The 21845-nt window shown below is 41.2% G+C and overlaps 1 protein-coding gene across 6 annotated transcripts in view; it reads right to left on the reverse strand.

Moving 5' to 3' along the window:
• Nucleotides 1-10522: 10522 nt before the first annotated feature.
• Nucleotides 10523-21845, reverse strand: part of TIAM1 (TIAM Rac1 associated GEF 1) — a 391451-nt gene continuing 380128 nt past the window's right edge. For all 6 annotated transcript variants that reach the window (XM_036850153.1, XM_036850151.1, XM_036850154.1 and 3 more), the window contains 4 exons: nt 21232-21334; nt 18688-18775; nt 16562-16734; nt 10523-12979 (listed from right to left, as the gene is read on the reverse strand). In XM_036850153.1, coding sequence (XP_036706048.1) covers nt 12510-12979; nt 16562-16734; nt 18688-18775; nt 21232-21334 — 834 coding nt within the window. In that variant the 3' untranslated portion in view covers nt 10523-12509. The remainder of the gene's footprint in view (nt 12980-16561; nt 16735-18687; nt 18776-21231; nt 21335-21845) is intronic.

Consider the following 21845-nt stretch of genomic DNA (forward strand, 5'->3'; position numbering starts at 1 on the left):
GCCTTTTGCTGGCGCTTGAAACCCTCTCCCAGGTTCTCCATTTGGTTGCTAGGATTGGCCAGGCACACATGCGGCTCAGCATCTGTACCCATCCCTTCCCACTACAGCATCAGCTCCATGAGGTTAAGGATTTGGTTGTGTGCTTCCTTGGCTCCTCCAGCACACAGAACAGTGCCTGGGCCTTCACACACAGAGCAGGTGCTCACAAGTGATACAGCAATCCCACTCCCGGGCACATATCTGGAAAAGACAAAAACTCTAATTCAAAAAGACACATGCACCCCAGTGTTCATAGCAGCACTATTTACAGTAGTCAAGACATGGAAGCAACCTAAATGTCCATTGACAGAGGAATGGATAAAGAAGATGTGAGATATATATATATGGCTGAGTAATATTCCATTATATATATATATATATATATATATATATATATATATATATATATATATATATATATATATATATAATGGAATATTACTCAGCTATAAAAAAGAATGAAATACCGCCATTTGCAGCAACATGGATGGATCTAGAGATTATCATACTAAGTGAAGTAAGTCAGGTAGAGAAAGACAAATGTTATATGATATCACTTATATGTGGAATCTAAAAAATAATACAAATGTATCTTTACAAAACAGAAACAGACTCACAGACTTAGGAAACAAACTATGGTTGCCAAAGGGGAAAGGGAGGAGGGAGGGATAAATTAGGAGTTTGGGATTAGCAGATCCACACTACTATAGATAAAATAGATAAACAACAAGGACCTACTATATAGCACAGGGAACTATATTCAATATCTTGTAATAACTATAATGGAAAATAATCTGAAAAATATATATATATATGTGAAACAAAATCACTTTGCTGTACTCCTGAAACTAACACAATATTTTAAATCCACTATACTTCAATTTCAAAAAAATCAATACATATTTGTTGAATAAATGAATTAATTGTCTGAGGCAAGCAGTGGAGTCTGGTCCCATGAGTCACTTTGTAGCCTTGATGGTGGGTGTCATCCCTTCACTTGGGCAGCCTAAGACCCATCAACCAATGGATAGACAAACTTGGAGTTATTCATGCAATAAAATCTAGCAACAAATGTACAGAATGTACTACTAGGACACACAGACGAATCTTACCAATTTCTGTTGAGTGAAGGAAGCCAGCCAAAAGAGAGTGCACGCTATCTGCTCCCATTTATGTGAAGTTCAAAGGCAAGCAGAACTAATCAATTATGATGATCTTAGTAGTTAGTGTTTCTATAACAAAAGACCAGAGACTGGGTGGCTTAAACAACAGCAACTTATTTCTCACAGTTCTGGAGGCTAAGCCCAAGATCAAGGTGCCAGCAGATTCAGTGCCTGGTGAAGGCCCCCTTCCCTGTTTGCAGAATGCCACATTCTTGCTATGTCTTCATGTGGTGGAAATGATCTCTTCCATGTCATTTGTAAGGGCACTAATCCCATTCACGAGGGCTCTGCCCTCATGACCTGATCATCTCCAGAGGCCCCACCTCCTAATACCATCCCAATGGGACTGGGACTTCAACATATGATTGGGGCTGGGGGGCAGGGGGACACAAACATTTAGTCCCCAGCAATGACGGAAGTCGTAATAGTGGTGACCCAAGGAAGGGGGTGGGTTTTGACTGGAAGAGATACAGGGAACTTTATGGGGTGCAAGAAATGTTCTATATCTTGCTCTGAGTAGTGGTAACATGGGGTAAACATACAAAAATCAAAGGTATTCATTTATATTGTGCACTTTGTATATCTGGTCTACCTCAATTTTTTTTTTTAATTATTTATTTATTTACTTTTGGCTGCATTGGGTCTTCATTGGGTTGCGCGGGCTTCTCATTGCAGTGGCTTCTCTTGTTGCGGAGCACGGGCTCTAGGCTCGAGGGCTTTAGAAGTTGTGGCTCTCGGGCTCTAGAGCACAGAGCTCAGTTGTGGCACACGGGCTTAGTTGCTCTCCGGCATGTGGGATCATCCCAGACCAGGGCTCGAACCCATGTCCCCCGCATTGGCAGGCAGATTCTTAACCACTGCGCCACCAGGGAAGCCCTACCTCAATTTTAAAATTCACTTTTAAAAGCATCCCTCTCCCTCTCAGAAACGCCCTGTAAGTTTGTGTCTCTTATCTAGTTCTCAGTTAATTAATAAAGCAGAACTGTTTGTCATTCTGAAGCCTAACAAAGGACCTGGCCTTTTCCAGCCTGACACAACAGCTTTCTTTCTACCTCCCTAAGGGAATTTTATTTTTATAATGTCAAGATTTCTCACACATAACGTCCACTAAGGTACAGTAGGGACATATCCTTGAAGAAAGTCATTACCATTTATTTACTTATGCAAACAAGATCCAGGGCAGAGGGCACCCCCTCTTCAGCCCCACCACACAGTAGTGGCAGCCATGTGGTCCACTTCCAGGATTAGAGATATTGCTGGAGGGTGTAGGTCTTCAGAAGACAGCTCTCCATAAATAAAAACCAAACCAACTTCTTCAGGTTATTAAGAAAAATGAGCAGAAGAAATTAAGTCAATTGCAATTTTTAAAACAAATATCAATTAAAAAATAATAATTTCAAGAACCATCAACTGATTGAAGATTTTGAAAAAAAAAAATGATGGGAAAAGGAAGTATCAGTAAAACTATGGTAGGATTTCCAAATGTGTTTCTTATAAAAATTGAGTCAATGATGTGATCTTAACTGAGAGAAATTGCACGTGCCCTGGATAAGATTTAGTAAGAAAAGGAAGGGAAAAAAAAAGAAAAATAGTTTGTGGAATTCTATGCATATTTGTGTTTTAGATTTCTTTATATATTTAGAGTCATCTGAGTAACATAAAAATCAAGCAGAAAAAAAGATTTTAGTAAATTTTTCCTATACTAGCTAAGACAGCTTGTGCAATGGGTTTTCATTCTTTTCTGATGTTAAAATCGGGGTGCATCAGTCTCAGCCATCCAACTATGAATTATTGAGTACTATGGTAAGTGACATAGGACACATCCACTAATTGCTCTTTTGATCAAAGCTTCCAAGTTTGTTTTAAAAATCATGTACATAAATTAAATGCACTTGCAAGGCAGCTTTTCCATTTCTTTTAAGTTCTATATAAAAACTTTCTTATTCTAATCATTTATATCACTGTTCAGTCTAGATTTACTTTTGCATATTTAATGGGGTGATGAATAACTTTACAAGTGAATACAAATCCCTAATAAGAATATTTTCCAGATGTTTCCCAACAAAGACCATTTTTCACTTGAAGGTTCCAAAGCAAACTTGGTAACATGTTATTATCTCTATGATAAATTGAGATGTCCATGAGGTTGACAGAGGTCCTGGGTAGGGGGTGGGAGGAAGTAGAAAGTGACCATTAATTGAGTCACATGATAAAGTAGGTGTTGTTAACCCACATCTGAGGAGAGGAAACAGACTCAGAAGGGTTTGGTGCCTTGCCCAGGATCACACAGCTGGTAGACAAAATGTCAGGGTTCAGCACACAGGCATCCCATGCCAAAGCCCATCACTTTCCATCCATTCAGCTTCCCTGATGCCCAATGGAGAGTGGAAAGTGAGAAAGTGTGGACTGCCCTCTAAAATAATCCCAATTTCTCAGGCAATAGTTTTCAATTTTTTCTCAGAAGCTCCCAGAAATACTTTTTTAAAACTATGTACCCTCTCTCGTTAACATCTAAATGCTTTCCATTATTAATTTAAATCATTTCAAAGGATGTCATTTCTGGCTATGGTAGATTGTTGCAGTAATGGTCCCTAATGAGTCACACCTCCCTGGATCCATGCCTTTAGGCAGTTCTTTCCCAACCTGCCTCTGGGTTTGGTGACATGACTTGCTTTAGCCAATGGGACATAAGCAAACTTGAGTTAGGGAGAGGCTTGAAAATGGCATGTGCACTGGGGCTTGGTCCCCATGCTCTTTGGAACCCTGAGGCCACCATGTGTTATAGACTGAATGTTTGTGTTCCCCCCAGAATTTGTATGTTGAAGTCCTAACACTCAATGTGATGGTATTAGGAGGTGGGGCCTTTGAGAGGAGATAGGGTTTAGATTAGTTCATGAGGGTGGGACACTTATGAGGGGATTAGTGCCCTTAACAGAAGACAGATCTCTGTGTCTAGATAGAGATAGATAGATAGATCTCTCTCCACACATGCTTGGAGGAAAGGCCATGTGAGGACACAGAGAGAAGGTAGCTGTCTACAAGCCAGGGCATGGGCTGTCATCAGGAATTCAATCTGCTGGGAACTTGATGTTGTATTTCCAGACTCCATAACTGTGAGAAATGAATGTCTGTTGTTTAAGCCACCCAGTCTATGATGTTTGTTACAGCAGCCCTAGCTGAATAAGACACTATGTAAAGAAGCCTATGCTAGCCACTGGTGGAAGAGAGGCCACACAGAACAGAAACAAGCTATCTCATCTGAGGATCCCTAGACCCAGCAAGCTTCCAACTGACAGACATGAATGAGGCCATAGGATGTGAGACCATCCAGCCCCAGCTGAGCTGAGCCACCAGCTGACCTCAGAGTTCGACCAACCCAGTAAAGACCAGAACTGCCCGCTGACCCACAGAATCATGAACATCAGAAATATTTGTTGTATGAAGCCACTAAACTTTAGGGTGGTTTGATTACATAGCAACTGATTCACTCATGTACTGTAAAATTTGATGTTTTAAAACAAAACTATTATGTCACTTTTAATGTATGTAACATAATCTAAATACTATGACAATTTATGCCCATCATCCATTTAAAATATATATTTAAAAACTCAAAAATTTCACATCATTTCTTTTTCCTTTGAATTCAGTTTTTGAATGCCCTATTACCCTAACATACTACTTTACGATAAAAATATCTACGTAAGTTTATTTGTTAAAAGTTTTGGCATTTTCCATGACCATAAACCTCCAACTATTAAAAAACACTTTTGGATTGAGTTAGGATTATAATTATTATTGGTACATAATTGATCAATATGAAAATATAAATTAAAAATTATTAAATGTAAAAGGTAAAATTTCACTGAAGATGATATCTTCATGGCACAGAAATGTTTGGGTTTTTTCCCCAATTAGTTCATGTATCCATGAATGGCTCTTACTTTTAGCTAGATACAGATAGAGTTTGGCATCGATTGTGTTTCTACTTTTCATTTTTATAGACACAAGCACAGAGAAACCTTGTTGGGGAGTGAAAGGAGTTACATTACGGTGGTGCCACTCGATTCCTTGACCTCTTGAATTATATATCAAAAATAAGAGATATCATCAACAATTATTTTGATTTCTCACCTGACAACTTAAGTCCTCTTTCAAAGTGACTGAAAGCAAATTTGAAACCACCTGACTTATAAAAGGATTAGCATCCTGGTCAGTAGTCATTTACTTTCTCAACATGCTATTTTTCTGTGTCTATTTGTTTGATGTCCCAGAGGTTTCCTCCCCCTACGTGTGATGTGGGAAAGATGAGAGGTCTCTTTCTTTTATAAAGTGGTAGAAATAAGACTGTGAAAGAGGAGGGAGAGAAGTTACACGTCCATCACAGGCACATTCCTACTAGGTGGATGAATTTTAGGAGAGAATATTTGGGTGTGGATTCTCCTTAAACTATTGGCTCCCTTGAACCCCCTGGAAAGTCACATTTTGGTTCAAGGAAATCAATGCTCTGTTGCATCTATTCATCTTTCTCTCTCTCGTGGTGAGAAACTCCCCGAGACTCGAATGGCTTATCAAAAATCATTGTCCTTTTCCCTGTTCTACAAAAAGCTTTCTTTTCCCATAATGGCTTTGAATAAGACATCATGATTTGTTGCAAGTGAACAAAAATTTCATCCAATCACCCATGCCTACCTTGATTTTCCATTCATTCCCCACACTAAGTAATCCTATTCTTGGAGTTGTAACCACTTTCCCATCTGCTAGATTTTATTAATGAGTTGTTAGATTGTGGTCCACTTGAGCCAGAGCTTGATCCTGTGGCATCTCTGTTTCAACAATTGAGTCTTATTTAAATCTTAAAAAAAAAGGTCTATAAATACTTACTTCTTTCAAAATGTCATTTCCTTTATTAGTATATGCTGGGAAGAATGGATTGCCCAAGCATGTCTGTGATATAAAATTGATTTTATCTCTACTATAAAAGCTCAACTTTCATTTAAATCTGGAGGCAAAACAAGAAGCAGCATGAATGCGGTGAAGGATATTTAAAATCCCTGGAGTTTTGAAAGGGAGAATGCTTTGATGTTCAACTCGAATCACCATAAATACCCTATAGACCAATGGCCGAACATTCCAGTACAACTGAATGTGGACTGGGAAGGAGGATGGAACAGAGAGGAGGCCCAGCTCACCAAGCATACCCAGCCCCAGAATCTAAATACAAGCTCAGGTGAAAAAGCTAGTTTCCCTCAGCAAAGCCACAGGCACTTCTGTGACAAAGTAAAGACACTAGATAGGAATTAGGATCTTGACCACTCACCAGAAGCCAAACAGGAGTATGGCAGCCTACAATTTAGAAATGTACGTCAAAATCTTTAAAACGCATGTAAATGCACCCAAAGCTATTTCTATGACTGTACTCTAAGGACGTAATTGGACCCCTGCACAAAGAGTAGGCAACATGGATGCTCATGGTATTTTTTTATAATGATAAAAACTAGAATTCTTACAGTCCATCAGCAGGGAATTGGATATATAAATTATGGTAAATCACAGTCTATCCATTAACATGGATTACTATGGAGTTATGACTTAGAGTGATATAGGTTTATGTATAATGTCATAGGAAAATGTCACAATTTGTATCATAAAAGCTAAAAATCAGGTTAATAAAATAGTATGAATTAATAAAATAGTATGAACCCATTGTGTGTGTGTATTTGCACACATGCATGTATTCAAGAAACCAGTCGGGAGGACACAAGCCAAAATGTTAACATCTTGATTGAAAGTGAAGGTGTAATAATTAACCAACCATTATTGTCTAAAGCTCAAGGTAATGACACCAGGCAGAAAACACCAGCACAGAGCAGAGCACAACAGAATACAGGACGTTCTAAGAGGAAGACACCAAAATCAGAAATGAAGGAGCTCTTGGGAACAGCCCAGGAAACCCCAAATGGCTCTCAGAGAAAGAGATTAAGCCCTGAAGCCAAAGAGGATAGAGCTGGGGCTCAGAAAGATGACAGCAACTCGGTTAGGGTCCCACTGGCTAAAAAACCCAACTTTGGTTTGGTCTGGGTGTGGAGCATATTGAAACAATAAGGAAAATAGGGGTTATGTTCTATAGTGGTTCCTGATTTTTAAAATATTAAGGATCCTGCATTTAGGTTTTAAAAAAAAAATGTGTCATGCCTCCCCTATCTGAGAGTAATTGACTATACAGATAATGCGATGTGAATATGTGGATTATAATCCGAAATCACTGGACAACAGCAGAGGACCTAGAGCCCACCAGTTAGAAAGCACCAGCCCACAGTTAAGAGTCTGCTGTTAAAATTAGTGATGTGAGGACTTGTCTATCCATCACTTTACACTGAGCACATGGTGGAGGTAGTGGCCATGGGTGATGGTGACATTGCCTTACTTCAACAGGGTAATTTATAGGCTAAAAGTTGCTTTATACTGTAGAAGCAGTGGAAGAGACCAGAATAAACCATTACAGATGAGTGATATTTAGTATATAAGGCGTTCTATTGATATTAGCAGGAGAGGGTTTTAACAGGGAGGACAGTATAAATAAAGTGATCCAGGGTTTTGTTCTGTTTCAGTCAATCGAAGCTGGTAACTTACCAACAGCATCCACACTCATGTGGGGTTTACAGAACTCTGCACATTCATGATTTGTGTTTTGAATATTCTTTGTTCTTCCTTCAAACATTGGCATCTTTTAGAGAAGGCTGTGGAGAAGGCAACACTGTAATTCTGATCTCGTATGCTTTATAAATAAGTGGCTGAATGTTTTGAGTATTTGTTTTTTATTTTTCTCCCTGTATTTTCATTTCTCCCTCTTCCCTACCTGCCCAATACTTACCTCTAAGAAGGGACTGTCACGGGGATTCCCTACTCCGGGAGAGGCTTGTAGCAAGATGAAAAGCAGAAATTGCCTGTAAGACTCGGGTAAAAATTGGGTATCAACAAAAGGTCTGAGAAAAAAGTAAGGGCTAGTCTACACTGCTCCCCACACTCTCATCCAACCCACCCACACACAGAAAGGCATATCCACTGCCTGGGGATGCAGGCAGGAGAGGGAGGTCTGAGGGGGTGGAAGGGGCAAGACTGGGAAAGGCATCCTGGTAACATACCAGGGGGGTGGACACAGCATGCAACGGACCTGGTTGCAGAGGTGGGAAACCTGAGCTGGGCAAAAGGAAACACTGGAGAGCACACCAGCCAACTTGACAGAGCCTGTGGACATTGACCAGGACAATGGTCGTGGCTAGAGCTCCCTCGGTGGATGAATGGACCCCAAGACTGGAGGGAGGACGCCACCCTTATTACCTCCAAATCTTGACAACCAGGGAGAGAAAGGTGAACCGAGGGCATGTTCTGCCAGCCTGGTGGGATGCGAACCCAAAAAAGAAATTAAGTTCAGGTAAAGAGGAGTGGTTATTTCTGTATACTTGACTTCAAGTCCTCAATTTTTGCACACTGACAGATTCAGAAACTGGACAGGAAGGCAGCCCAAACTGCCTAATTCTCACTTATGCCGAGTGCAAAGTGTTGGAATAATTTCATCAGGTGTCCTTCAGTTATCTCCCCAAAGAAATACAACGGGTACAGGAAGAAATCTTTTTGTATCTTAAAATGTATATATTGGTACAGCAGAGCCTGAATATACTTTAAAAGGTATGTGCTCCAGATCACCGCTCAACATCAAAACGTTTAGAGACTGCCAAACCAACACTTCTCAAACTTGAACATGCATATGTATCACCTGGGTATCTTGTTAAAATGCGGGTTCTGCTTTAGTAGGTCTGGGTGCATTCCTAACAAGCTCCTAGGATCTGATGCTGATGATCTTCCAGGAACCGCTCACCTGTGGCCGTGAGAGGAACTCTTTTACTTTAGGGAAGGCAGGAAGAGAAAACCTGTTCACCTGGAGGGGAGGGGTGGGGTGGGTGGGGTCAACTTTGATGGGGAAGGTTCGTAAGGGACTGGGGAGGAGTAAGATCTGGGGCTCTGAAAGGGAAAGGTGAGGCAGCCCAAAACCACATTTACTTCTTCTGTGAGGCTGTGGAAGACTCAGGCAGCAAGACTCCCAGGGACAGAATGTAGAGGCAGATCTTGCGTTCAAGAGCTCACCCACCCAGGTCAGTCTAAGCTCTGCACTTCACCCCAATTCTTCCCCTGGCACCCCTCTCCCTGCTCGCACCAGGAGGGGGCAGGATACTGGAAAAGAGTGCTCAGCATGGGTACAGATCCGTATCTGTGCTATTTCGTATTCTCCATTATCAGCAGACCAAGATGTCGAGGAACTGTAATGTCTTTTGGTCGCTGTTGTTAAAACTTCAAGCTCTACTGACAAATACGTCACTCATATGTGGACTCTAATTTTTTAAAAATGATATAAATGAACTTATTTACAAAACAGAGACAGACTCAAAGATTCTGAAAACAAACTCATGGTTACCAAAGGGGAAACGTGGGGGGAGGAATAAATTAGGAGCTTGGGATTAACATACACACGCTACTATATATAAAATAGATAACCAACAAGGACCTACTGTATGGCACAGGAAACTCTACTCAATATTCTGTAATAACCTATATGGGAAAAGAATCTTAAAAAGAATGAATATACGTATATGTACAACTGAATCACTTTGCTGTACACCTGAAACTAACACAACATTGTAAATCAACTATGCTCCAATAAAATTTAAAACAAAAAAAGCTTCAAGCTCTACCGATAGCAAACGATAAACACCATTATCATCTCATTTATATGTGGAATCTAAAAAACAAACAAAAAACCACAACTAAACCAAGCTCATGGATATAGAGAACTGACCCGTGGTTGCCTGAGGTGGGGCGGGGGTATGGGCAAAAAAGGTGAAGGACATCAAAAGGTACAAACTTCCTGTTACAAAATAAGTCATGGGGATGTAATACACAGCATGGGGGCTATAGCTCATAACACTGTACTGCATATTTGAAAGTAGCTTCTTAGGAGAGTGGATCTTGAAGGTTCTCATCACAGAAAAATATTTTTTATAACTATGGATGATGATGGATGTTAACTAGACTTACTGTGGTGATAGTTTTGCAATATATACATTATGTTTAGTATCTGAAACTATCAATGTTATATATCAATTATACCTCAATTAAAAAAATTAAAAAAACTTCAAGCTCCACCAAATCAGCTTTCCCTTGATGGTCATGATATTTATCGAAAAGAAAGGCAGCCTTAGGTATCTTCTCCCACATATTCAACAGTTCATATCCATCCTCCCACCCAAAAAGGCACAGGACTGTCCACTTTTCAGTATTTTTTATTGTTTGACAGGCATTTACAACGTTCCATTCATAGACCTAAAAACATAAAAATAGACCTTCTTTCAGCTTATAAAAGAAATATATAAGAACTTTTGACATAGACACATCATGACCTTATGTACAAGAGACAATGGCACCCTCTCCAAGCACCAGACTTTCCAGCATTTTCAGACAAACCCGTTGCACTGGGAGTGGTAAATGGGGCTATTAGAAGCCTCTGCTTCAGTTTTCCACCCAGACACAATCGAACTGGAGATGAAATGGAACAATGCAGTGATACGAAGGGTATAGAAATCATTCTAAAGCTCTTTAAGAAAATCAGAAGATATAGCAAAAATTTAATAGAATAAAACTCTCAAAAGATCAAGCTCAAAGCCCTGGAAACCCGAAAGGGGAGGGATACAGGGTGGGAAAGCAGGTAAAAGCAAGCAGGGGCACAAGAGCATGATGTTCTGAACTCTCTATTGTCTGGAAATATAAAGTCATAACTGATTTTTATAAAATATAATTCCTAAAGCTACTATAAAATTCAGGTCTTTAAAGTACCTACTGATGTGTCAAACATCAAATAGATATTTTCCCCAAAAAGAAAGTTTTCATATTATTTAAACCTTTCTTAGGAAGTGGACATTGTGAAACGGGAAAAAAAAAAGCTATAAACCTTTAAAAAAAAAAAAAAATTGAAAGTGCTTTAACTTGTTTTTGTTCTTCCTATTTGGAAATCTGTTTAGAACATTAGTTTTTTTAGCATGTTTACCCTGTTTTGTTGGCATGAAGAAGGTGTTAAACCCAAGACATGTTTTTTGAAGAGGTGGTTTTGTTAAACGGTTTGGTTATGGACTGTCAGGGAAGGAGTAGGTAATCTATGGATGAAGATGCAACTAGAAAACCAATGATCACCATGGCAACCCCATGAGGAGTCGTCTCCCCTCCCCCGCCATGTGCAACAGACACACACATTGCCCATCCCGGTGTCATGTTTAATCCAACCAAGCTCCCATCTCAAATAGAGATTCAAACATTTAAATTAAAAAAACAAAACAAAAAAAACAAAAAAAACAAAGCTGCTTCTTGGGAAAAAAGTTTCTCCTAAGCATCTTGTTGGCCTTTCATATATAAATATAAAATCACCACGCCTCACTCTCTCTGTAAAAGGTAAAATCCTCAGTTTTTAAACTCAGAGTTACACTAACACTGTGTAAAAGTCTCATCTGTTTGTGCCCCCCGCATCTCAGGTAAAATACAAAAAATAGTGTTTTTTTTTTTTTTTCAAGTGATAAATTTGGATCTCTTTCCAAGGAGTTTGGCATCTTTATAATTCTATGCAAAACTAGAACCTCCGAACACCGACATCGAGTAAGACCAGCCATAGACCTAAACAGAAGAGGAAAAGAAAAAAGAAAAAAAAAAGGCTCATGGAAACATAACTCTCCAACCTCTCCTCACACATTCTTAAAATACACAGATATTCTCAGACGTTTAAGAGGGAAAGGAGTAAGAACACTGCAAGCTGTACAGTTGCTTTGTCTCCCCAACTAGGAGATGGCTCCTGGACTGATTTCAGATAGAATCTTTTATTATTTTTTCGTGTGCTACCCTTTAAACTAATCTGTAGTACATACTTCAACTCCTGGGGTAATTTGCTTTCCAGTGCTATAGAATTTTTTTTTTTTTTTAATTCTTTAGGCCCTGATTAATTGAGAATAAATAAAAGCCCTTGGTAATATAGAGAGATAGGACTCAAGCTGATTTGGGATTCTTGAACAATTCTTTCCGATGTTGTTAGAAACGATAAAGTTGGGTGGCTACATGGCTTCAGAACAAAGTCAGCTGCCAAAACCGTGTGTGCAAGAGTGCGGAGTAAAGGGAGTATTCTCCCCCCTCGCGAGTCCGGGAGGGGGGGTGGAGTAGGGGCGGGGCGGGAGACGTATCTACAAGGACTGTCTCTACCGGGGAACGTGAGAGTCAGATCTCAGTGTTCAGCTTCCTGGAGGGGGCAAAGTCTTCACGCCTAACCCAAATAACCTCCTCGCTCGTGCTCTCCGGGCCTCCGTTGATGCCCGACAGGGCGGCTTGCTTCTTGAGCTGCGTCATGCGGGACGCGTGACTATGCAGGGGCTTCTGGCCTCCCTCCCGCTGACTGATGGAGGCGGCCTGAAGCCGCTCCTGCAGGTCTCTGTCCGCGGCGGCGCCCTTCGCGGACTCACAGAACTCATCATCGTCACTGAGGATGTCCGTCTCCTTGATGTCATCCTGCTCCTCATACCGAGCAAGGTCAAACTGTTCCTCTACCCAGCGGTCAGTGTCCCCGCCACCGGGGGGCTGCTGGGACTCCTTCTCCGGGCTGCTGGCGGAGATGGCATCAGAGTCAATGGTAAACCTGTTTCGGGCCAGTCGCCGCCTCCTCCTCCCAAGAGACTTGCTTGGGGCGGACACTGCGCACACACACAAAAATATAAAAATAAAACGCCCACATGCTTTACGTGCGATGAAAATCCAGAAAGCAAATACAAGAAAAGGAAAGTAAAGGCTACACGATATGCATTCAGGACCTGGATGTCGTTTGGGGCTTAAAGTCCGGATTTCACCAGTCTGTCTTGGGGTCGTTACCTTGCCCAAGTGTCTGGACTTGGAGGATGTTACCGCCATCGACGGAAGGGCAAGGAGGGGGGGGCAGCTGGGGGCAGCATATGGGTGGGTTGTAGGTTATGGGGGAAAGGGGATTCAACTCCCTCTGAAATAATCAGTTTCTCTACCCTGTGCACCTGGGAGACAGGGAGTGCAGCTTCTTGCTGCTGTCGAGTGTACGACTGATGTTGGGATTAATTAGTGCCCTCAGTTCCGACCATGGCCCATGTCACAGTGCTCTGGGAATCTCCCGGGGCTGTCCTAGAGTCATTTAGCTGGAATAAATCTCTAGTAAGGATGGAGGAGGCCTCTAGAGTTTCATTGTCTTTGCAGAAATCACCATGATATATCAAGCAGGGAAAAACACTGGTCCAAGTTATATTGCTTTCTAGAAAACTGAATGTAACATTTCTTGAGGATCTGCAGGTACCTTAAGGGCACAGCATTGTTTTCGGAGAAGCTACAGAAAGAGTGGGTCTCAGAGATATTAAATCCTCTTTCTGACAAAGCCCCATGTGAACTTGAGGCTAAAGCAAATATGAGCCTTAGTCCCTCCTGTCTCTGTTCTGTGTATCCCCAATTTCTCTTCTACAAAGCAATTAAACTACCAGTGGCGGAGTGGAAGGAGAAATAAATAATACAACACCCAAGCAGCTGATTAACAAAGTGCTAGATAAAGTGACTAAGAGTTAAGAAAAACAAATCTTTGAATTCATTCTTTCACCCTACTGCCCTCTAGGAAGCCAGTATTATTAAAAACAAACAAAAGACACCACCCAATCAAGCAAACAATCACACACACACACACACACGCACACAAGACACATGAAAACGCTGCCACTTCTCCCTCGATACTGAAATGTACCATGGGCTTTCCAGTGGGAGGGAGGTGCCTAGACACCACTTAGGAGCTACTTTCCTGAAATCTAAGCCTGAAAAACCATTAAACTGCTTCAGTGCTGCTAGAAGTAAGGTGACTATTCATAATTACCGCCAAATGCAGCCTTGGCTTCAAATACAGCAGGTACAAGGTCAGTGAGCTGGACAGTGGTCTAAATTAGCTCCTGCTCTGACCATCCTCTGTCTCAGACCCCTGTGCTTCCATCATCATTCCTGAGTGTTCTATCACCTTAAAGCATGGAGTAAACGGACGCCACTCTCACTCAAGGAGGGGAATGAAAATCATTTCCAGGAAAAATGGAAAAAAGAAAGAATTAAAAAAAAAAAACAATACTACTACTACTACTACTGCTATTACTCCACTGGAAAGAAGCAGAAATTACTGTTCAGTTTTATCTCAGTACCACCAGAGTGGAGCCTGGCTCTCTCCAATCACTCTATTAGAATTACCTCAATTCCAAATTGGGATATTGGAAATATTTGTCAATGATGTGCAGGTTTAAGTATTTAGGAGTAAAGTATGCTAATGTCTGTATTCTAGAAATGTGTCAAAAGTAAGATGAGTTGATGGATGACAGATGAATAAATATGTGACAATGAAAATATAAAAAATATTACAGACAATAGGTATGAATGTATACAATTCTTTCATTTGTTCTATATGCCTGAAAATTTTCATAAGAAAATGTTGGAAAAACAAAAAAAATGTGTAGTTAGGTTACTGGCAGATATAAAGTGCTTTTAGAATAAGGGAGACTGGCTATTTGCCTTTACTGAGCAAAAAGAGAAATAAACTAGCTGGGTATTCATGACAATGCATAATGAAGCGTAAGAATAACCCAGCCAGCCTTACGGGGTTCCAGGAGACAATCTTTGATTCGAGTATTTCCACTGTTCACTATTAAGACTGATTAGCTAGTGCTGTGCTGACCCACTCCAACACCATTTTTAAATCATCTAATTTGAAGATTCTGACGATAGTGAGGCGCTTCAAAAGCAGAGTGATAAAAGACTTTCCTTCAGCCAAAAGTGAGCCATCAAGCAAAAAATCTTCCCATCAGCCAAAGCCAACAGGCTCTGACATCAAGGCTCTCTCTCTTGATATTCAAGATGACGGGGTAGGTTGTAGCAACTTTGTTTTCTTCCCAGAGGGATCTCAGCAGGAAAACTTCTGAGTGTCCTACAGACTAAAAATGCTTAGTTTCAGCTCTGACTTTAGGTTCATCGATTAACAACAGAAACCTGACCAATGACAGGTGGGGTTTCCTGAGGTTGGGACATATATTCCCAATCCTAATTAAATATATGTGGTAAGTAAAAGGAACAAATGAGACAATTCCAAGGTGAAATTCTCTGCTGTGAGCTCTAAAGGGATGAGAAAGCTTTTTATATGAGGACTCCATGAGAAATTGTGGATAGGGAAGTATGCATGACACTGGTGAGCCCAGAAGAGTACTGGGGGTTCACCATACCAGGTTTTCAGTAAACACTTATCAACTGATTGGAGAACAGATATAAGATAACTAGCCCCTAAACATTAGTTAAATTAAAGTACTTAAAGAGTATAATACACTCTGTCAGGGTTATGTCTATGAAAACCTTCAACCATTCACAGTACCATACCTGCCTCTTCAACACAATTGAGAACAGGCGGAAAATTCTTTAGAACAGAGATCAGAAGCCTTTCTGGCAAATGCAAAGGAAGCCTCTTTTATTGGAATCTTCCCTGAAAAATTCTGGACTGCCTCTTAAAGGAGTGATAAAAATTGTTAATGTCTTGATGTCATTAATACCTAAGTGTTATGAAACTATCTTTCTTCCTAGATAGACTTTAATGCCATTTATAGGTAGTAGTATTGACCTTTACTGCTTCAAGGTGGTAGAATAAGTCCTAAAAGAGTATTTACCCTGGGACCACTTGAACTCCAGATTCCTCTTTTCTAATAGCAGCTAAAGGCTTCCCCAGATGAACACGGAAGCTAAAAATAGAGTTGCAGGCCCAGGGTGAGGGTAAAATCTGATGGGTCATCTGGTCTACCAAACATGGACTCCTTACTGAGAACAGGCATGGCTGTGTTTCTCGAGGACAAAGCCACCATGTTCTCAGAATGGTGGGCTGTGACTTTGCTGAGACATCACACACTGCTTTTTGCTGGACAAAGCTGGCTGTCATGCAAAGCAGCAACTCTCATTCGGCAAGCGGGCTAAGACAGCCCCTCCAGAAAGAGAATGCGCTCACTTCCCAGCTTGGCAAATGAGAGGGGAGCTCACCAGCCAGAAGGAGGAGGGCAGCGAAGGGAAAGCTTGAGGGAGGGCAAGAGGCTTAAACCAAGGGAGGGAGGCAAGGGCCGGGAACCTCACACCAGGGAAGAATGTACTCCAGCGTTAGCCCCCGCAAGGCCACGTCTTAAGTCTTTCTCAATGAGGACGTCAGTTCTACAGTGGAGTGGGGATGACAGGGATCTTGAACGTCTGAATCCCCACAGTACCTGCCCTGTTCATGGCTGGCCTGGCCCCTTTCAGCGCACACAATCGTTTTCCTCCAAAAGGGACATATTGCTGGGACGAGGGAAGGCTTTCGGTCTTCAGGAGCTGTCTTCTGTGCTTATCACGCAGGATGGAATGCACAGCCTTCAAGAAATCCTTTCTGCTCTCTGGGGAGCTATGAAAAGAAGATTTACACCTGTTAGGGAAACAGCACTTAACACATGATGGAACTTCTGATGTTATCAGGTGCAGCCAAACAAATATCCCTGAGGACCAAAGGTTAAAGACTGAGGCCACGACTCCAATTTCACTGCCGAGCAGCGGTTTTCATCGCTGGAGATAAAGAACGCGTATTCCTTTCCCTTTATGCTTTGTGATTCATCTCCTGCAGCCAATTTGGGACCGAGCAGCCCATAAATGAATAGATTGATGGAGAGATGGATTTTGCACCACAAAGTTGCCAGATTCTGCTCTTGGTACTTAAGGCAGAGCCTTTCATTCTAAAATGTTTTACAGACAAAGGAACCACAAGATTCTTGCTGCTCTGCAGCGCACTTGGAAACTGATGTCCCAACATCCTTAGTTTCCTCTGAGTTGGATATCAATGCCTGTTAAATATCAACATCTTCCATGACACACTTCAACATGTAAATATTAAAGTTACATTGTTAAGAACTGGAAAATCTTCCCAACTTCCAATTTGTACGATAAAAAAAGTGCTTCTTAGGTCAGTTATTTTTCTTGTTAAGTTCTTAATAGTTTTACCCAAGCAAGTTTTAGCTGGCATTCCTTATTAACAATGAATATGGCATCTCTATGGGCGGGCTCATTGGACCCTGTGGATTTATCAACAAAGTCGCCAGCAGATGAGCCTAAAATAGACGGTAAAGATGGTGCTAAACCACATGCAGATTGTCTGAAAAAAATTTCAATTCTAGTTCCAACAGCTTCCTGGGATCTGGATTTATTGATCCCTGTCACCCAACACCCAACAAAGAGGCAATGCAGAAACACAAAACATGGGCTTTGAAGTCAAACCCACTGAGTTTGCACTCAGTATTCATTTGCTATAAGGTTTTAGCAAAGTACCCTCTGTGAGCCTTGGTGCCCGATTTGTCAAATGGAATAACAGCACCTCAGTCTGACTAAGTGAAGTAATGCATGTCAGGTGTTCAGCATAGTTCATGCTTGGTAAATGTGCCTTCTTACTGTATCAGCAGCCACGTTACAAAATACTACTAACAACCATAAAATATTGATTCCGTTGACTTTTTATTGTGTGTGTGGGCAACCCATAGTATACTACCCACGGTGTGGGGTATTGGGTAAGTACTGAATAAACTACTAAGCACCTATGATAAAATTAAAGCATCATGGAGTACAGATCATATTTAAAGCCAAATGTATCAGAATGCTGGCTGTTGGCACCATCCAGCCTGGTGTCTTTAGGCCAAAAATAAGAGAGAGAGAGAGAATTGGCTGCACTTGAGAAACGTACAATTCTCAAATTCTTAATGACAGAGCCCAAAAAGGAGGAAGAAGAGGAGGAGGAGCGGGGAATGGTGAGAGGAGGGAAAGAAGAAGTAAGTGGAAGCCCACATCATAAGTTCAGCTTCCACTCCAGATCCGTAGGAGAACCTGAGTCACTTGAGCCAGCCTCCCTAGGTTGAAGTTTCCCTACACGATGAGGAATCCCAGCAAGACTGCACACACCCTCACCTGCTCCCAGGTGACTCTCCATCTGATGCACCTCAGAGATGTTACAGTACAAATGATGCACCCAAACACCAAAACAAAACACGAGACAACCATGTCCTTCTAACCCACCAAAGGTACATATAGGAAGAAAGCCCTCGTTTGAAGGTCAAATATATACGTGAAAATTCCGATTTCTTTTTAGAAAGATATTAACCAGGTTACTGTCTACATTCTGATAAAATTAGTTTAGTTTATCCAATTACTGTTACTTGATAAGTGTTAAATACTTTCTCAAGTGCACAAGAAAAGGATGCAGCTTCTAGGGATGCACAAGCTGGTCTGCAGAAGCCAGAGGGGTTGGGGACACCAAGCACAGTCACATCCCTTCCCTCTGGGCGGCACCTCCCACACGTCACGGCTCCGGGCTCACCTGCAGCACAGGTGGAAGACCCTCTCCGGCCTCCCTTCAGACTCCGATTTTACGTGGACAATTTCACACACAGCATTTGCTTCTGCGTCTAGAGAAATTAAAACAAGGATGAATGAGAGTATGTTTCAAAGAGATTTATCTGCATTTTTACAAAAGCATTTCCCATGCTTTGGTGTAGGATTAAACAGAGCAGAGCCACATAAGACCAAAGAAACTTCATTCCTATCCTGTGATCTCAAGAGACAAGATGATTGAGAACTTAATGGGCGTGAAGAAAAAGAATGCTTGGAAAATTACCAGTTGCTAAAATCTCCTTCTGGATGGTCTAAAAGGACAATCAGTCAATCATATTGATGGAAAAACTGACCCTTTTAGCTGCACAGCCCTTTTGGCTGAACTATTTTAATTAAGTGATTAGTTGTTTTGGCAACAGTTGGACTAGACAGAGCCCAAGATTCCAGTGCTGATTTCATCAGGCCAGTGATATAAAGAGGCAGGCCCTTGCCATCTGCAGTACAGCCTTCCCCCTGAGCAACTGGGACTAGTGCCCTGGACAAGCTTGTCCTGGGAACGAATGGGGCTCGTCTTTCTCAGCCTGCCCACAGCAGCCAACCTGAAGGAAGCCAGAATGGTACACTGAGAAAGTGAGAAACAGTTATATTTAGAAATAACTTCTAAGTCTTTCAGTGCCTGAATATCACATTATTTTGCCACGTTATTCATTTATTAGTGTTTATGAAAGAAACAATTCACTGCAGACCTCAAGACTGCACATTGTAAAGTCTCATCCTTACCTAATGGTTCAAAACCCTAGTTACAAACCCTCATCGTGCCCACATTATTTAACCAACCAGGACCCATATGCAGAGAGTTTCACAGGTTTTCCCAAACGAAGACGAAATCTAGAAATTTCCATCTTCTGATTCTCATATCCACTGGAATTTATTTCATAACAAGAAATGTGTTGGCTAGTCTTTGTCAGTCCATTAAAATAAACTTTTATCTTGATTTTAAACTTGATTTGAATGAAAAACCGAGGGTGGGAACGGAATATCATCTTCACAAAGATGGCTTTGTTTTCCAAACTTAAATTCTTCATGTATTTAAGTCCTCAATGAAGGCAAAATTCCTGGCTGAGGAGCCTTTGCGGTTTGTTATAAGCATACGCTGTCCTATTTATAAACCAGGCACAAGGAAACATATGAACTAGATAATCCACAATCTAAGATTGCAAAGTAAGACAATGCTAGTGTTTAAGTGCCCAAACCTCAAAATATTATTATAGCTGTTTGTAGACCTGTGATTTACAGGGGCCTGAAAATTCATGTGTAAATCAATTTTACAAATCAAATCAAAGCTGAAAAGGCACGAGGGTCCTCTGGGCCAGAAGGTTGGACAGAAACCTTCTTAAGGCAAATAATCATCCCCAATACATTTGCCAGATGTGGTTTCTGCATTTGAGTTTTCCTCCTGCAATGCAAAACAACTGAGAAGGAAGTGGCATCTAGTTTAACTTGGGTGGGTAACTGGAGGTTTCCCAAATACTGCAGAAGGTTCTTCCTCATGACACTGGACTAGGGAAGAGTTGGTTCTATAAGGATTAGAGCCAATTTTATGGCTCATGGAGGTGACAAGTGAAAACGGGGAGAAAATGAGTGACACCAACCGGACATGAAGAACTTAACGCTCATGCCAGATGCCAGAAACACAAAAGAGAAATACAGATCCACTGTGCACCTGCAGAGGTCCACTTCCACGGCCCCTCTTACAACCAGAAAGCTGTACCTGCTGTCCAAATGGGACGGAATAGGTGTGTCCCAAGAGTTTCCACTTGACCCCAAAGCTGCTCCTTCTCAGGTGTGCCCGGGAGAACCATTGCTGATTGCTCCTCCCTAAAACAGCCTCAAATTAAGCCCTGGATGGGGCCTCCAAGTCATAGCAATATTGCTATTCTTAGTCAATACCGTTCTGACATTCACTTCTCTTCTCATGCGCTAAAGTAAAGCATCAACTAATCATCTTAGCAAGTACATTCAACACTACCTAACAACTTGCCTCACGGCTACTTGGGTCACAGAAAAAGAACTGACATTTCATGCTGATAAAAAGATAAAGATTTGTAATGCTTCAGGAAGAAAGAATGTATTCAATGGCTTTTTTTGTGCTTTGGGTGGTCTTTTTCGGTCTCCCAGTTAAAAGGCAAGTGAGTTATTTACATGGGCTTTGTCTGCTCATGGTCACAAAGATTCTTCCCAGAAGTACAAGACTCATTGCTACTTAGATGTGAGTCACTGTAATATTATTAATATATATAACAGAATGAATAGAATTCCTTGGAACAATATTAAAGGCACTACCTCCATTCACTTAGTTCATTCATTTAATAAACAGCTGGGTAAATAAGAGGCAATGGAGAGACTGAGGGAAAGGAGGCTTAAGCACAGAAGAAAAAAGATGGTAGGGTGGTTAGAACCAAGAGTGTGGATTCAGAAAAACAATTCATACATACACAGAAATATGTACCCAACATGTTTCAGAGTTTACCTGCACTTGCCAAAGCTCGAACCTGCAAAGCTTCGGTAGGAATCATGTGTCGAAATCGGAAGGGGTCCCAGTCCTCGTAAATTGAAAGCCTGTGAGATCCTACCTGCAGGAAGAGAAGGAACTAGGTGCATGAGAACTCTGTGCTGAGCCCGGACCAGACCCGCACACACTTTCTAAACCAGTGATGCTGCAGATATAGAGAACAGACTTGTGGTTGCCAAGGGGGAGGGGTATGGGGGAGGGAAGGACTGAGAATTTGGGGTTAGCAGATGTAAACTATTATATACAGAATGGAGAAACAACAAGGTCCTACTGTAGAGCACAGGGAACTCTATTCAATATCCTGTGATAAACCATAATGGAACAGAATATAACAAAAGGAATGTCTACATGTGTGTAACTGAGTCACTTTGCTGTACAGCAGAGACTGGCACAATACTATAAATCAACTATACTTCAATAAAATAATAAAATTTTAAAAATATGTCATTAAAACTAAAACATTTTTTAAAAATTTAAAAAACAAATCAATTGTTTTAATTTTCAAAAAAAAACCCCAACAAGAACAACAACAAAGCAATGATGCTGGAACCCCGGGTCACTCCTCCATGTGC

This window comes from Balaenoptera musculus, chromosome 4, assembly GCF_009873245.2.
Source record: "Balaenoptera musculus isolate JJ_BM4_2016_0621 chromosome 4, mBalMus1.pri.v3, whole genome shotgun sequence".
Taxonomy (NCBI): domain Eukaryota; kingdom Metazoa; phylum Chordata; class Mammalia; order Artiodactyla; family Balaenopteridae; genus Balaenoptera; species Balaenoptera musculus.